Raw genomic sequence first — 15,670 nt, forward strand, 5'->3', positions numbered from 1 at the left:
TTCAATATATAGATATAAATGACTATGTATAAGTAACTGGGTTACATGGTACATATTTAATTTTTTTTTTTTTTTTATAGGTTACTATACTTATTATTAAATTTAATATGTACAAAAGCATATATATATATTCAATGATTTATGGACGAGCACTAATCAAGTCGAGCTAATGAGCCAAGTCTGGCATAAACAAGCCTTAACCGAGTCAAGTTGAGTTTAACGAGTATGTGTCATTTACTAATAAAGCGCAGCTGCTTTCACAATCGAGCTTTTTTTTATGAGTCGAGCTCGGTTCAAGTTTAGCTGAGCAAGTATTGGGCGAGATTTACAGCCCTAGATGGACTTGATGGCTTGTTGGCAAAGTCTACTAGGTAGCCATAGCAATTTAGAGGTTTGGATGGTTCCCTTTGTCTATGATGTGGTTACTGGTAGTGTATTTGGTGGGAACATAATGCTTGGACCTCCAAAGATTTTTTTTGATAGCTAATCAAAGATTTTGTATTCATAAAAATAGGCAAAGCCCAGGTACACAGGAAGTATACATGAAAAACGCCTAGCTAGATGTTACAATAGAAAGAGGAAAATCATGAACACAGTCCATTACAAACTATAGCTCCCGCCCAAAAGAACAAGGACTTAAAAAAGAAAACTTTAAGCTCCTCCAGTGTTCTCTCTTGATCATTGAAACATCGAGCATTTCTCTCCCTCCAAATACACCAACACAAGCATATTGAGACCAATCTCCAAATTGCCGCTACCTAAGAATTGCCGTATAGACCTCTCCAGCTTGCGAGGAAATCCACCAATCTGCAAGGCATAACCCAAGACAATCCGACTCTTAAGAAAAAATCATCCCATATAACCTTGGCCACCAAGCAATGTAAAAGCAGATGATCAATTGACTCTCCATGCTTCTTACACATATAACACCAATCTAGGACAATAACCCGTTGTTTCCTCAAATTATCAGTAGTGAGAATCTTGTCCTAAGATGCTGTCCAGAAAAAGAATGCTGCTTTTGAGGGAGTTTTCGTCTTCCATATACTCTTCCACGAGAACATAGACAATCCGGAGTTCGTGAGCTTTTGATAAAAAGAATTGACAGAGAAAATACCTTTCTTTGAATGATTCCAAAGCAACTTGTCTCCAGTGCCCCCTGGAATACTTGCGGAATATAATGTCGCAAAAAACTCCATAATAGACTCAATCTCCCAATCATGAACTGCCCTAATGAAGTCAATATTCTATTGAGGGATGCCGTTTGAAACGACCAGAAGATCGGCAATTGATGTCTCCTTTACTCTAGCAAGCGCAAAGATGGCAGGGAAGGTATCTCGTAGGCAAAGGTTATCACACCATATATCAAACCAAAAAGGGACACGCGAACCATTGCCTACAATAAAATGTTCATGTCCACGGAATGACCCCCAAAGGCTCCTAATATTTTCCACACACCCACTCCATGAGTGTCTCGTACCTCATTCGAGCACCATCCTCCACAAGCTTCCCAAAACTGTGAGTCTATAACATACTTCCATAAGGCCTCCCTTTCATTTTGATACCTCCACAACCACTTACCCAATAAAGCTTGATTGAATTTCATCAAGTGGCGAATCTCCAACCCTCTCCCAGAAATTGGGGTACAAACTGTTGACCAATTAAACAGGTGGAATTTGAACTCATCCCCCAATCCACTCCATAAGAAATCCCTTTGTAGCTTCTCAATGCAGTTAGCCACCTTAGTGGGAAGTGGGAACAAAGATAGAAGATAAGTGCGTAAGTTTGAAAGAGTGATTTTAATCAAAGTCAACCTACTGCCCTTTAACAAGTAAAGCCTCTTCCAAGCTACCAATCTGCGCTCCACCCTTTCAGCTACATCATTCCAGATCCTTAAAGATTTAAAAGAAGCATCCAACAGTAAGCCAAGGTACTTCATAGAAAGCGAAGATATCTTGCATCCCAAGGTAGTAGCTAAAATCTCCACATTGAGAACAGCCCCCACTGGCACTATTTCCGACTTTGCAAGGTTGATACTCAAACCCGACACAACAGCAAAACAAAGGAGTACCGCCCTCAAGGCTTGGACTTGTCCAAGGTGTGCACCACAAAAGACAAGCGTGTCATCAGCAAATAACAAGTGAGAAATGTTGAGATCGTCATTCCCCACCGAGAAACCATGCAGTAACCCACCGCCTACCAGACCCTCAATCATCTTGCTGAGAGCTTCCATGAAAAATAAGAAAAGTAGAGGAAAAAGCGGATCTCCCTGTCTCAGGCCACGAGAGGAGTTGAAGAAACCCACCAGTGATCCATTTACCAAGATAGAGAAACGAGATGAAAAGATACAAAATTCTACCTATTTCTGCCATTTCCTCCCAAAACCACATCTTCCAAGTAAGTAAAGAAGGAAACTCCAGTTGACATGATCATATGTTTTCTCCATGTCTAACTTGCAAAGAAGCCCGGGTTCTCTAGACTTCAATCTACCATCCAAGACTTCATTTGCAATAAGTACCGAGCAAAAGAATTTGTCTACCTTTGACATTTTGCGGCTTCGAGATTAGTTTTTCCACCATTAAGCTTAATCTATTTGCTAACACTTTGGAAATAATCTTGTATATCACATTCACAAGACTAATGGGGCGATAGTCTCTCACATCCCGAGACCCCACCTTTTTAGGAATGAGGGCTAAAAAGGTGGCATTGAGACTCTTTTCAAATCTAGCATTAGAATGAAATTCAAGAAAGATTTACATAATATCTTCCTTGACCACCTCCCAACAAGTTTGAAAGAAACTCAAAGTAAACCCATCCGGACCAGGAGCCTTATCACTTGCCATACCTCTAATAACATTGTCCATTTCCTCTTCTGTAAATGGCCTTTCTAACCACCCTGCACTCTACTGGTCTAATGTTGAAAAAGACAAACCATCCACTCTTGGTCTCCAATTATGCTCTTCAGTTAAAAGTTGTTGATAGTACTGTTCAATGTGGTTTTTGATTACCATCTGATCCGAAGAAGCAGTCCCATCTACCATCAGTACATCAATAGCATTGTTCCTCCTGTGAGAGTTCGCCATCCAATGGAAGAATTTTGTGCATTTGTCCCCCTCCTTAAGCCAAAGTACCCTTGATTTCTGTCTCCAGGAAATCTCCTCCATCAAAGTAACCCTTTCAAGATCAGTAACTACTTGATTCTTGCGAATTTTATCAAGTTCTGAAAGGGTTCTGGCCTCCTCCTCGCCATCCAGACCCTGTAGTTCCTCCATAAGAGAGCGCTTCTGCTTAAGCACATTACCAAAAACTTGTTCATTCCATTGCTTCAGGTCCTGTTTCAGCGCTTTCAACTTTTTTGCCATAATAGAGCTTGGAGAGACTTGGAAACTATAGGAAGTCCACCATTGTCTGACCCTATCTACAAAACCATCAGTTTTAAGCCACATATGCTCAAATTTAAAATACCTTCTACCCCCTTGGATGCCTCCACAATCTAACATGATGAGGAAGTGATCAGAGCATAAACGAGGTAATCTTCTTTGAGCAACATCCGGGAAATGTGACTCCTAATCAGGAGTTAGCAAAAATCTATCGATCCTTGACCAAGATGGACAATCAAGGTTGTTGGACCAGGTAAACAAGCCTCCTGATAGTGGAATGTCCATGAGCTCCTGTTCTGAAATGAAATCAGAAAAATCTCTCGTAGCTGGAGAGATGTGAGAAACACCCGACCTTTTGCTTGGAAAGAGAGATGTGTTAAAATACCCCCCAATGCAACTTGGTAGCTCCCACCAACTAATGACTCCCGCTAGCTCTTCCCACAAAAACCTTATCTCCGAATCAATATTTGGGCCATAAATACTAGCAAATGCCCATTTGAAACCATCTTCTAGATTAACAAAGGAGCATGCAACCGTAAAATCACCCACACACTCCTCTACCCTTTCCACCACTCTTGTGTCAAGCATAATTAGAACTCCCCCAGAGGCTCCTTTTGAAGGTAGATAAGACCAACCGACATGTTAGGCTACAAACTATTTGTCTTGAAATAGTTTCCAACTTAGTCTCTTGTAAGCATATGATGTCCCATTTCCATTGACGAAGTAAATTTCTGACTTGGAGCCGCTTATTAGGATCATGCAACCCCCTCACATTCCAAGATAATATTTTTGGCTTCATGGGACAACCATTTTACCCCTCCCCTTACAACGCTCCTGAGTAGAGCTCTTCTCACCCCCATCCTCTTTCATTGCCCATGTTAGCCTTTTGAGTTTTCTTTCCCTTTTTTTGGCCGAAGCCAAAGATTGATCGGACTTGAATTGAGCATTTACAGCCTCTATAGTTGTAAGTAGGGCCATAAATTCAACTTCAAAATCCTCATAAGAAATTCCTACCATATGCTTAATGTCCATCGCTCTCTGGATAACCCAATCTGACACATTGGGATGAAAGGAGTTGAGCGGAGTAGGTTCAACCTCCCCATCCCTATTAGCTGTAAACAAAACCAAAGAGCCAAAATTTTTGAAAACACTAGGTTCTTCCACCGTCTCCAACCCAATCTGATCTGACACCTGGACAAATTCCTTCACCGCCAAAGGGACAGGAAACAACCCAGAAGGTGTCGGCGGCACTGTCTGTGTCACCACCAAGCCCGAGAACTCAACTAAAGCACTGTTTGTCTATGCCAACGCCAACACACCACACTGCGACAACACCGGAAGTGGTTTCGGCGCTAGAGCATCAGGAGCTGGAACAGAGCTTGCCGATGACCAAATCTGTGCCACCTCGAAGGATGGCAACCCACCCATGAGCCCCCATGCTCCACTGAAGCTTGCGCAGGACAAATGGCTTCATGGGGGGATTCTGTCACATGGGATGCCGTCACCTAGTTCTCCGTCACCGTGGGTGCCGTCGCTTGGATCGCCATCGCCAACGCATGGGAAGCCGTGTGCTGCTGTACCAACTCCAGTGCCAAAATAAACCTGCACAGGCTCAGGATAGGCTCTACCGCGACCCTCCCAAGGGCCCCATAACTCGCCAATAAAACCTCCCCCATCGACCCCTCTGGGGTGCATGGCAGCTTCTGTGCATTTGCCGGCGAACACACCGCCACCTCCTACGAACCCGCGACCACCTCCGACAACCCCTAACCCACCGCCAATGGTGGAGGTTGAGGCCCACACGGCGGTGGTGTATCACTGTTAGCGGCCCTTCATCTCCAAGTAGACTGGGCCTGGAGAACAGGCTAGGCCTGCGAGATGGGCTGCTGGGCCACTTGAAAAATGGCCTGCCTGGAGACTGGGCCACTTGTTGAATCGCTGGGCCATCAAAGGCCACTCTCTTGCCTTTCAAAAAGCCTTCTCCCTGGAGTCCAAAAACCGGCCCATTAAAATAGCCTTCTCCCTAGCCTATAACAGTAGCCTTCTCTCTCTGCAAACCCTCCTTAACGCTGCATTTAATAATCCCCATATTAAAATGCAAAAATCCTACTTGCGTCTCCATCTCAACCAAAGCATCCAACAGATTTGCCAAACTTGGCCCCGACAGACTCCTGCCCAAACTTGCCTCTTCGCAGAGCCGCGTCTTCACCAGAAAGGAAGAAATTCTTGTCCCCTCTGCAGGTTTTGGAGCTTGAGACAAGGCCTCTCTGTACGAAGAGGAGGCCTGGTACCCCTGTGGTGGAGGAGGAGGCGTCCATGGGTGGCTTCCTTTGTTATTCCTTCCCAAAAAAGAGGAAGTTGCAGAAATATCCTTCAACAATTCACAAAAGAATAGGATATTTTTGTTTGCTTCCCAGTTATAGTTATGCTCTCAAGTCTTATATGATCTCGATTCTTTCAAATTTCTACTTGAATTTGATGGTTCTAAATGGGAGAGCGGTAAACATATGAAGTGGCTGACTCTACAATATTAAATTGTTTAGACAACATTAAATATTATCATAAAGATTGTTGATCCCATTTCATATATCAATCTCTCTAAAACCTTCATCCAGGCATGATGCTGAGAAAATTAATTTTGTTATGAAACTTTGGCTGATTGGTGAATGCTCTGTTGCTTTTGGGAATGTTTCCCTTAAGCATTCCAAGTCATCTTGATTTTGATTTTGCAACTGAGTAAGGTATAAGTTTATGATGGGGCAGTATGATGAAGTTGTGATTGAGTCCAAATGTTTCATCGTGTTAAAACTTAGAGAGGGTGTTGTGCGAGTTACAGAGAGAAGTTGGAAAACGGAGTACTCGGTGGAGTTGGGGTACTCTTCAAATCAGTGGCTTGTGAAGGTACTGGAGGAGTGCTTGAGCAAGGGGAAGAAGGAGGTTTATTCGGCAACTCGGAATGGTTTCTCTAGTCTTATAGCACAACGTTGTGTTAACAGGCGAGGGAGATTTCTTGAATTATCCGAGTATAATCAGGGAGGGAGGAGAAATGTCATTTGCATTCCTGAGGGTGTTAACGGAGGGGGATGGAGGAAGATGAGGGAGAAGCTGAAAGAGAGAGGTGCGGATGGCTCGATAAGGGTTGGCGTGCATGGAGGAGGGGGCCGGAACCTCGGTAGTGGGGCATTGAGACATAAAGATTGGTCGTATAAGGAGGCGTTGTCCGTGAATATCAACCAGCGGCAGGGTGGTGCGAACGTGCGTGAGCGGCAGGGTGGTGCGAACAGGCGCGATGGCGGTGGGAACCTGCGTGAAGAAGGTGCGAGAGCTACGGGTAGAGGACAAAGGCCATGGCAGAGGGAAGGTACGCTGCATCCTAAGTGTATGTCGTGCCATACGCTGTGTCAGGAGACGTGGGAAGTCAGAAAGGACTTGGCGGATTTGCGGGGACTGATGCATTCACTGCAGAGAGATATGGCTTCACTAGTGAACTTTGCCGGGTCTATTAACGCAATGGAGGAGACGGTGGTTTTAAAAGGGAAGGAGAAGGTTCATGGGCCGGGCTATATGAATAAGGCCCAGTTGAAAACAAAAAAAGGTAAGGGCTGGGCTGTGTGGAGAAAAAAGAGTGGGCCGACGCGGCCCAAATCCAATCTTAGCAGCCCGCCCGTAATCACTCGGGCTGATGGGGCAGGGCCCTCTAGGCTTTCTGGTCAGCAGGTACTTGGGCCTGGGCCGGCTCAGCCCAGGAATGCAGGACTCGGGTCAGAGCCGCCCTCGAGCCCTAGCAGATTCGGGTTTGAGAAACCCGTTTCGTCCACGAGCCCTAGCAGGCTCTCACCCGAGCTGAGCAGCCTCGGGTTTGTGCCGGATAGTCAATCGACGGCGCTGGGTCAGCCGACGGTTACACAGACAGTGCCGACGGTGGCAGTTGTCGCCAATGAAGCGACGCCGGTGCTCTTCGCGCAACAGACGATGGTGGGTTTCGAGGATCGACTTTCTCCACCTCACGTGGGTCAGATACAGCCGACGAAGGGAGGCGGGGGTTTCTCGACTCAGGTGGACCTCTCAGTGAGACATTTGGAGGAGCTTGAGGTGGATGAGGAGGAGAATGATTCGGATGATTTTATGCACTCCGTGGAGGACGAACTATTCATCCCTGAGGCTTGCGGATCTGAGGAGCTTTCGGTAGGGGGTAGCTTTCAGGATAACAGAGTGGGGAATCCAATCCCACTGAACTATTATTTTCCAGACCAAGTTTCAGATTGGGTGATACATAAAGCAAAAGAAATTCGAAATGTGGTAGGGATAGATTGTGATGGGTTTGAGGAGCAGTTCATAGCTTTGTTAACTGCTATGGAAGCTGGTCACCGCCAAAATAAGAAGGGGGAATCGAAGAAAAGCCGAGAATTGAAAAGATTGATGTGGTCGATGAATTCGGAAGGTGGTTCGAGTAGGAATAGGGCAAAAGGGAAGGGGCTGAATATTTCTCAATGAAGCCTAAGATTGTTTCTTGGAATGTTCGGGGCCTCAATGTGGTAGAGAAACGTCTTCGGATTAGACATTTAATTCGTGAGTGGAAAGCGGATATTGTGTGCTTACAGGAGACAAAACTGAAAATGATCAACAGGAAGATTGTGAGGAGTTTATGGAGCAACATATATGTAGATTGGGTTTATTTGGCCTCTTCAGGGGCATCGGGAGGAATGGTGGTGATGTGGGACAAGAGAGTGGTGGAGAAAGTGGAGGAATATATAGGGAGTTTTTTGATAGCGTGTGCATTCAAATGTGTTTCAGATGGTTTTTCGTGGGCATTTGCGGGGTATATGGGCCTAATCTAGATTCAGACAGAAGCATGTTGTGGGATGAGCTTGTAGGGGTGTATAGTTGGTGGGAGCTCCCTTGGTGCATTGGAGGGGATTTCAATGTGGTTCGTTTTCAAAGTGAATGTTCTGGAAGTAGAAGATTGAGACCAGCAAGTTTGGAGTTCTCGGAGTGTATTTTTGACTTGAATTTGATTGACCTTCCACTTGTTGGGGGTGGAGCAACTTGGTCAAATAATCAGTCTTGGTCCCGATTGGACCGTTTCTTAATTTCACCTGAGTTTGAAAGTCATTTTCCTGATATCTGGCAAACTCGTTTGGCACGCCTAGCATCAGATCATTGGCCAATTTTGCTTGATTGTGGAGGCATTCGTAGTGGTAAAAGGTATTTTAAGTTTGAGAATATGTGGTTGAAGTCTGAAGGTTTTGTGGATAGGGTCAAACAATGGTGGAGTTCGTATCATCTTGAAGGTACACCTAGCTACATTTTTGCAGGCAAATTGAAAGAGTTAAAAAGAGATCTAAAGGTGTGGAACCAACATACTTTTGGCAATGTAGAAGACAATAAAAATTCAAAGTGGGAGGAAATACAGGAGTTAGAAAGACTTCAAGAAGGGAGACCACTTACTGAGGAGGAACAAATTCATAAATCAAGTTTGGCTGTAGATCTTGAGAGGATAATTCTACAAGAAGAGATGTCGTGGCGCCAGAAATCGAGAGCCCTTTGGTTAAAGGAAGGGGATCGGAACACAAAGTTCTTCCATAAAATTGCAAATTCTCATAGAAGAAATAATAACATTGAGATGCTGAAAATTGAGGGGGTCGAGTGTAGAGAAGAAGAAGCAATAAAAGACCATGTGGTAAATTTCTTTGAGGTGCTTCTAACTGAACAGGTGGGGTGGAGGCCGACTTTGAATGGATTGGTTTTTGGTAATATAGAGTTGGAGGAAGCTGAAAGGATGGAAAGGGCATTCGAAGAGGTAGAGGTCTATGATGTAATAAAGAAAATGGCTAAAGATAAGGCACCCGGTCCTGATGGTTTCTCCATGGGTTTTTACCAAGAATGTTGGGAGGTGATAAAGGGAGATCTTATGAAGGTGTTTCAGGAGCTTTTCTCGATTGGCAAATTTGAGAAAAGCCTCAACACCACTTTCCTTGCTTTAATCCCTAAAAAGGTAGGGGCTTCTGAGATCTCCGATTTTCGGCCTATCAGTCTAGTGAATGGTACGTACAAGATCATTGCTAAAGTACTTGCTAATCGTCTGAGTGGGGTCTTGGGACAGATCGTCACTAAGCCCCAAAATGCCTTTGTAAAGGGTAGACAAATACTTGATGCGGCTCTAATTGCTAATGAATGTCTGGACAGTCGTGTGAAGACTGGTAGCCCAGGGCTTATGTGCAAGTTAGATATGGAGAAGGCATATGATCATGTGAATTGGGATTTCCTTCTATATCTACTGGGTAGGTGCGGATTTGGAAACAAATGGAGGTCATGGATCAGATGGTATATCTCTACGGCAAGATTCTCTGTGTTAATCAACGGCAGTCCAGAGGGTTTCTTCCCGAGTTCGCGTGGCTTGAGACAAGGGGATCCATTATCTCCTTTACTCTTTGTTATTGTTATGGAGGCACTAAGCAGGATGATCTCAGCCTTAGTGACTAATGGTAATATGAGTGGTTTTCAGATTGGATCGCCGAGTAGGGGTACCACCACCATCTCTCATTTACTGTTTGCAGATGATACGCTTATTATGTGTGATGCCGAGACAGAACAGTTGAGGGCTGTGAGGGCATTGTTGCTTTGTTTTGAAGCAGTGTCTGGTTTAAAAGTGAATTATGACAAATCTGAGTTGGTGCCTATTGGAGAAGTTCAGAATTTAAGGGTAATAGCTGGTATAATGGGTTGTAAGATAGGGTCTCTCCCTATGAACTATTTGGGATTACCTCTGGGTATAGCCCCGAGGGCGCTTTCTATTTGGGATACTGTGATTGAAAAAGTAGAGAGAAGATTAGCAGGTTGGAAGAGAATGTATTTGTCAAAAGGGGGCAGGATCACGCTTATTAAAAGTACGCTTTTCAATCTACCAACTTATTTCTTATCCTTATTCCCTATACCGGCCAGCGTAGCGGGACGTCTTGAGAAGATACAAAGAGATTTTTTGTGGGGGGGCTTAGGTGAAGAGTTCAAATTCCATTTAGTCAAGTGGGAAATTGTATGTCGTCCAATCTCCAATGGAGGATTGGGTATTAGAAATCTGAGGATGTTTAATCGGGCACTACTTGGCAAATGGTTGTGGCGGTATAACAAGGAACCGGATGCCTTATGGAAGATTGTGATTGAGAACAAATATGGTGGTCTCGAGGGGGGTTGGTGTACTAGAGAGGTGCGAGGGGCCGCTGGAATGGGATTATGGAAACACATTAGAAGAGGATGGGTGGTTTTTCATCAACATACAAGATTGCAATTGGGTACAGGTTCAAAGATCAGATTTTGGAAGGATGTTTGGTGTACCAATTGTACTCTACAAGACAGTTTTCCTACACTTTTTGAGATTGCAAATGCTAAAGATGCCATGGTGGCGGAGGTAATGGAAGTTGAAGGTAGAAACATCCTTTGGAATATCAATTTCTTCAGGGCAGCACAGGATTGGGAGATGGGGAGTTTTATAGACTTTTATAGCCTTTTATACTCTTGTCGCCCAAATACCCAGCATACAGATGATTTGTGGTGGTGTCCAACAAGGAAAGGAGTCTTCACTGTTAGCTCCTTTTACAAGGTACTCACACAAGTGCCTGACAGTCAATTTCCTTGGAGAAAGCTCTGGTGCAATAAGGCTCCTCTCAAAGCTTCTTTCTTTGTGTGGACAGCGGCTTTGGGGAAGATTCTTACTACGGATAATCTGAGAAGACGAAACATAATCATAGCAGATTGGTGTTGTATGTGTAAAAGAGGGGGTGAATCGGTGGATCATTTACTTTTACATTGCGAGGTAGCCAGGACTATTTGGGATGCGGTGTTTAACAGAATAGATCTAGCATGGGTGATGCCAGAAACTGTGATGGATGCTTTGGCCTGTTGGACTTCAATTCGAGGAATGAGACAGATTAAAGCGGTTTGGAAGATGATCCCAAACTGTATTTTGTGGTGCTTATGGCAGGAGCGCAATGAGAGGATTTTTGAAGATAAAGAGAGATCAATAGCAGAGCTAAAAATGTTATTTTTTAGGACCCTTTGTACTTGGGCTCATGCTGTGGACTTTAATGGCATGGAGTTTCATGAGTTTCTAGTTTCTAATGTTCCCACCTAGTTAGGATGGGAGCAGCAGAACTTTTCTTTGTAATTGACACTTTTTGGATGAATATATACTTATTTTACTTATCAAAAAAAAAAAAAAAACAATTCACAAAAATTCCTCCAACCTATCCCTTTCCTCCCTTCCGATATCATCAATAAGTCGCGGCGTTTCTCTTGACCAAACTCCTATAAGGAGAAAAAACTCCAATAAGAGTTACTCTGCCTCTGAACCACCAATACCTGAGAACCATTTCTACACGACTCGAGGAAAACTCCCTCAACAGACAGACCTTCCTCCACCATGGCTGCCAGCCATCCCAACGAGTCTTGATCAATGAAGATGTGATTCACAGCACGACAACTGCTCTCCATGATTCTCCACCACCTTGCATTCATCTTCTTAAAATCAAAACATTTTTTATCAATAATAACATTCCTACCAGTCCCCATCACAAGACCACTACAACAAAGAATTGAGAAGAAACTGAACTAAGAAACAAGCACTGGTCTACAACCACCATTAGCGAAAGGAACACCAACGAAAAGATGAAGCATTTTTTCCTCGAGTGTATGGAGAGAAAAAATTTTGAGTGTACGCTTGGACCTCCAAAGATTGTGAGAGGACAATGTTAGAATTACGAGTTATTATGTTCAACTCTCTCTTAATGTTTGGATAGCTGCATACAATAGTTTCCATTTCTCTAGCTTCCTAGATTTCATGAAATTGAGTTCTTTTTCCTCATCCCCTAGCTGGGTGTTTACTACTATATACTTCATGTGTACTTGAGTTGCAGCCTTTTGCTATTGAATAAGATTGCTTTATATATATATATAGTCTTTTTCTTCCATCATTTATGTAAATTAAAGGTCTTTGAATGCTACCTAACTTTGAAACCCTAGTATTATCAAATAAGGGTAACATGAATGCTTCTACCTTTGGAGCCAAGTCTATGCCCATTCTCATCTGCCAGCACTTATTAACACCACATTTAAATGTTTTTTTTTTTAATAAGTAACACCACATTTAAATGTTTCTTTTAATTGTTCAGCTTATGGGCATCAATCCACATGAATCAAGCTAATCCAACCTTGTCCCCCCTTCCCAGACAACCAAATCATTCATAGAAAAAATAAATCCAAAGAAATTCTTTAAGGTCGCCTTGTTTACTAAAAGGAAAATCCAAAATTATGATGATGTTAATATGAGCTTCATATGTCATATTTCGTACATGCCAAACAACATCTCCAAAAGGTCATTATAAACGGCTTAAGAGGAAAATTACTAGTAGCTGAATTCATATATGATTGGTAATGCAAGCAATTTACTCCTCCCCAACCTTAGGGATAATTATTTCCATTGATGGTTTTTCAAAAACTTGCTGACTTTTGATAAGATGATAAAGATTTTGGAGGCATCACAGCGACGTATCTATTGGAAATTTGGATAATACATGCAAGCAAATAGCTCATAAGTTCACATATATATGAAGTTCTAGAAGAAGTTGACAGCAAGACAAAAGTTCAGATACCCTAAGAAGCTGAAGACTGCAACCAAAAATAAAGCCAGTTCAAACAATCACTTAGGTACTTTTGGTTCTTGGATTGATCTAAAGCTCAAGTTGTTCCCAATGTGTCAAGCAAATAACTAAATGCATTATCCCTAATCGGGTTGGGATATTATTTCTTTATATGAAATCACTCAATCCTAACCTCATTGCACATTGATAAACATTAACAATGCATCTCACCTTTCTTCGTGGTGCTAGTTTAGGAGGATCGACAATGACTAAGTCCCACGATTCATTCCTAGAAAGAGCGCCCTTCATAAATTCCATTGCATCTTCTCTAAGAAAGGTTATTCTTCTTGGATCCATGTCGTTAAGAACAATATTTTCTTTTGCAAGCTCCAGAGCTGGCAATGATGTATCAACCCCTGAGAGAATACAGATATATTATAATTTATAGTCGGGAAACTTCTTTAGCTTTAGTGATACACGCAATCTTAAAATGACTTCCTCAAATAGAATCTAGAATAACATAGACTGTCCTGGTCAAGAAGTGCTCTTGAGAATAAATACAGAAGATTAAATAATAATGAAAGCCTCAATGATGAGTTCTCCTTGAACCCCTAAAAGCAATGCTATACATATTAACAAATGATACAAAAAGCCAATACAATATGATGGTCAAGGTAATGAATGCACTACAGGTGTATCCATACCAAAGATTCGACATCATTAAGCATGGAAATTTTCCAGGAGTTGGAGTTGTTTGTAAGAAAGCATTTCATAACCTCTAATGGCCCTTGTAGCTTCTCCAAAAATACATATGCCAACTGCCTTATTATTAATTTCCAACAAGGTCATGATCACGGTTTGTTATCTACGAAACAATCTATAACTTTTTTTTGGAAGTAAAATAAAATTTTATTGAAACAAGTGAAAACAATCTATAATCTTTTAATAAACTTAGCCCTCTTTTTTTTTTGGGGATGCTTCAGCTTTTAAAGAGCGAAAGCTACTTGTAAGATGGTTGTTGGCAGTTTTTGGCAGCACACAGCATAAGTCCAGCTGTATAGCCTACCGTCAGGGGCCCAGCGAATGGAACTCAGAGCTGCTCAACACACCACCAGCCCTTGGCACAACGATCAGGTCAAGCAAAGCGCCCCAACCAAAGGGGCACAGTGCGCACATAACTCCCTTTTGAAAAAGACATCTAGTACATCAAAGGTGGCTTTTGAGAAGCAGCCAAAGGATTGCTTCCAGCTGAGCTTCTCCCTCCAAGATCCAAGGTTCAAATCTCATTGAGTGCAAACAATTTCTAGGGACCATCAGGACTGGGGGATTTTCCCCTTGAATTATCTGAGGTGCACTTGTGGGAAGTTCCTTGCCGATGGCCTGTGCACCCTCGGGATTAGTCAAGAAGATGTTCCTGGACACCCGGTGCCAATAAAAATCTGCAGCCCTCCCTACTAAACCTCAAAAAACAACCTCTAATTATGTAACTGCTAGGTTCCTGTGTCCAATTATGACAAATGACATCCCAAAGAATGAGCAACAGGCTAGATTGGAAAAAAGAATTAGAATGCACCACAATCAATGTGTTTGTTGGTTTCAATTACTTTGAATTAGGAAAGTTGTGAAATAAATCCTTTGGCCAAATGTGCACTCCTTCAAATTGGAACAGTTCTGTTCGGATTCAACTAAAAATACATTTGAAAAAAAATTTCATCCATCATGGCCAAATTTTATGAATTTCAATTAAGAAAAAGATCTTTGCCACAAAAAAATAGTAAATCAAATTCAAAACAAACGTCAATAATGGCTTCAAGAAGTTCAAATCTGTATTTAGCAAAATTTACATGAGATGGTCTAGTGGAGCCCCATAGTTGTGACCATAGATTACGGTCACATTTAGAATAAAGTGTTAAAGAAAAATGAGTCAGAAAAACTTATACCAGTGACATTAACAGCACCCCCACGTGCTGCATTCAGAGCAAAACCACCACTGTAGCAGAAAATATCAAGAACTTTTTTACCACCTGAAATTGTTGATATGAACTGACGGTTTTCGCGCTGATCAGCATAAAATCCGGTCTTCTGCCCATCCAATGAAATTGCATAAAAAATTCCATTTTCCATTACCTACATTAGGGGAAAAAACCACAAGTTAGCAGGCACAAGACAAGGCACCTACATTTCAAGGGGAAGCCGCTGTAATAATATACAAGTTGCACGGAGATAAAACCTGCTATAGATTGGCTTAGAATCACTGCTCATTCAGTATTGAAGCATAATTATTTCTCCTATTTTACTTCAAAATCTTTGATTCCATGAAAGTATGTAACCCAAGGAAACCCAAGCCACATCTAGGCTTACTCTCAAAAAAGACTAGTCAACGCCACAAGTGGAGCCCCTGTAATCAATATAAAGAACAGTAACTTCTCCCTCCTAAGCAATCCATTACGACCTTCCTATATTCAATACATGGTGTTAAGTATAATTCTTCAATCAGAAGATCCTTAGAAGATGATTGGCCCAGTACACATGCCAATTGAAATCATGACCACGCACAAATGATAACTAGGATTTCTAATGGTAGAAAAAAAATTCAACAATGAGTTATGCTAGTTTTTAGAATTTGGTTATTTAAGACAAATCAATATTACTGATATCCCA

General features: G+C 42.3%; 1 protein-coding gene across 2 annotated transcripts in view; it reads right to left on the minus strand.

Moving 5' to 3' along the window:
• Positions 1–15,670, minus strand: part of LOC108998977 (ribosomal RNA large subunit methyltransferase I) — a 33,465-nt gene that overhangs the window by 4,914 nt on the left and 12,881 nt on the right. For both annotated transcript variants that reach the window (XM_018975752.2, XM_018975750.2), the window contains exons 5-6: positions 14,950–15,136; positions 13,241–13,425 (exon numbers count right to left, since the gene is read on the minus strand). In XM_018975752.2, coding sequence (XP_018831297.1) covers positions 13,241–13,425; positions 14,950–15,136 — 372 coding nt within the window. The remainder of the gene's footprint in view (positions 1–13,240; positions 13,426–14,949; positions 15,137–15,670) is intronic.

Source organism: Juglans regia, chromosome 2 (genome assembly GCF_001411555.2).
Source record: "Juglans regia cultivar Chandler chromosome 2, Walnut 2.0, whole genome shotgun sequence".
In the NCBI taxonomy this organism is placed as follows: domain Eukaryota; kingdom Viridiplantae; phylum Streptophyta; class Magnoliopsida; order Fagales; family Juglandaceae; genus Juglans; species Juglans regia.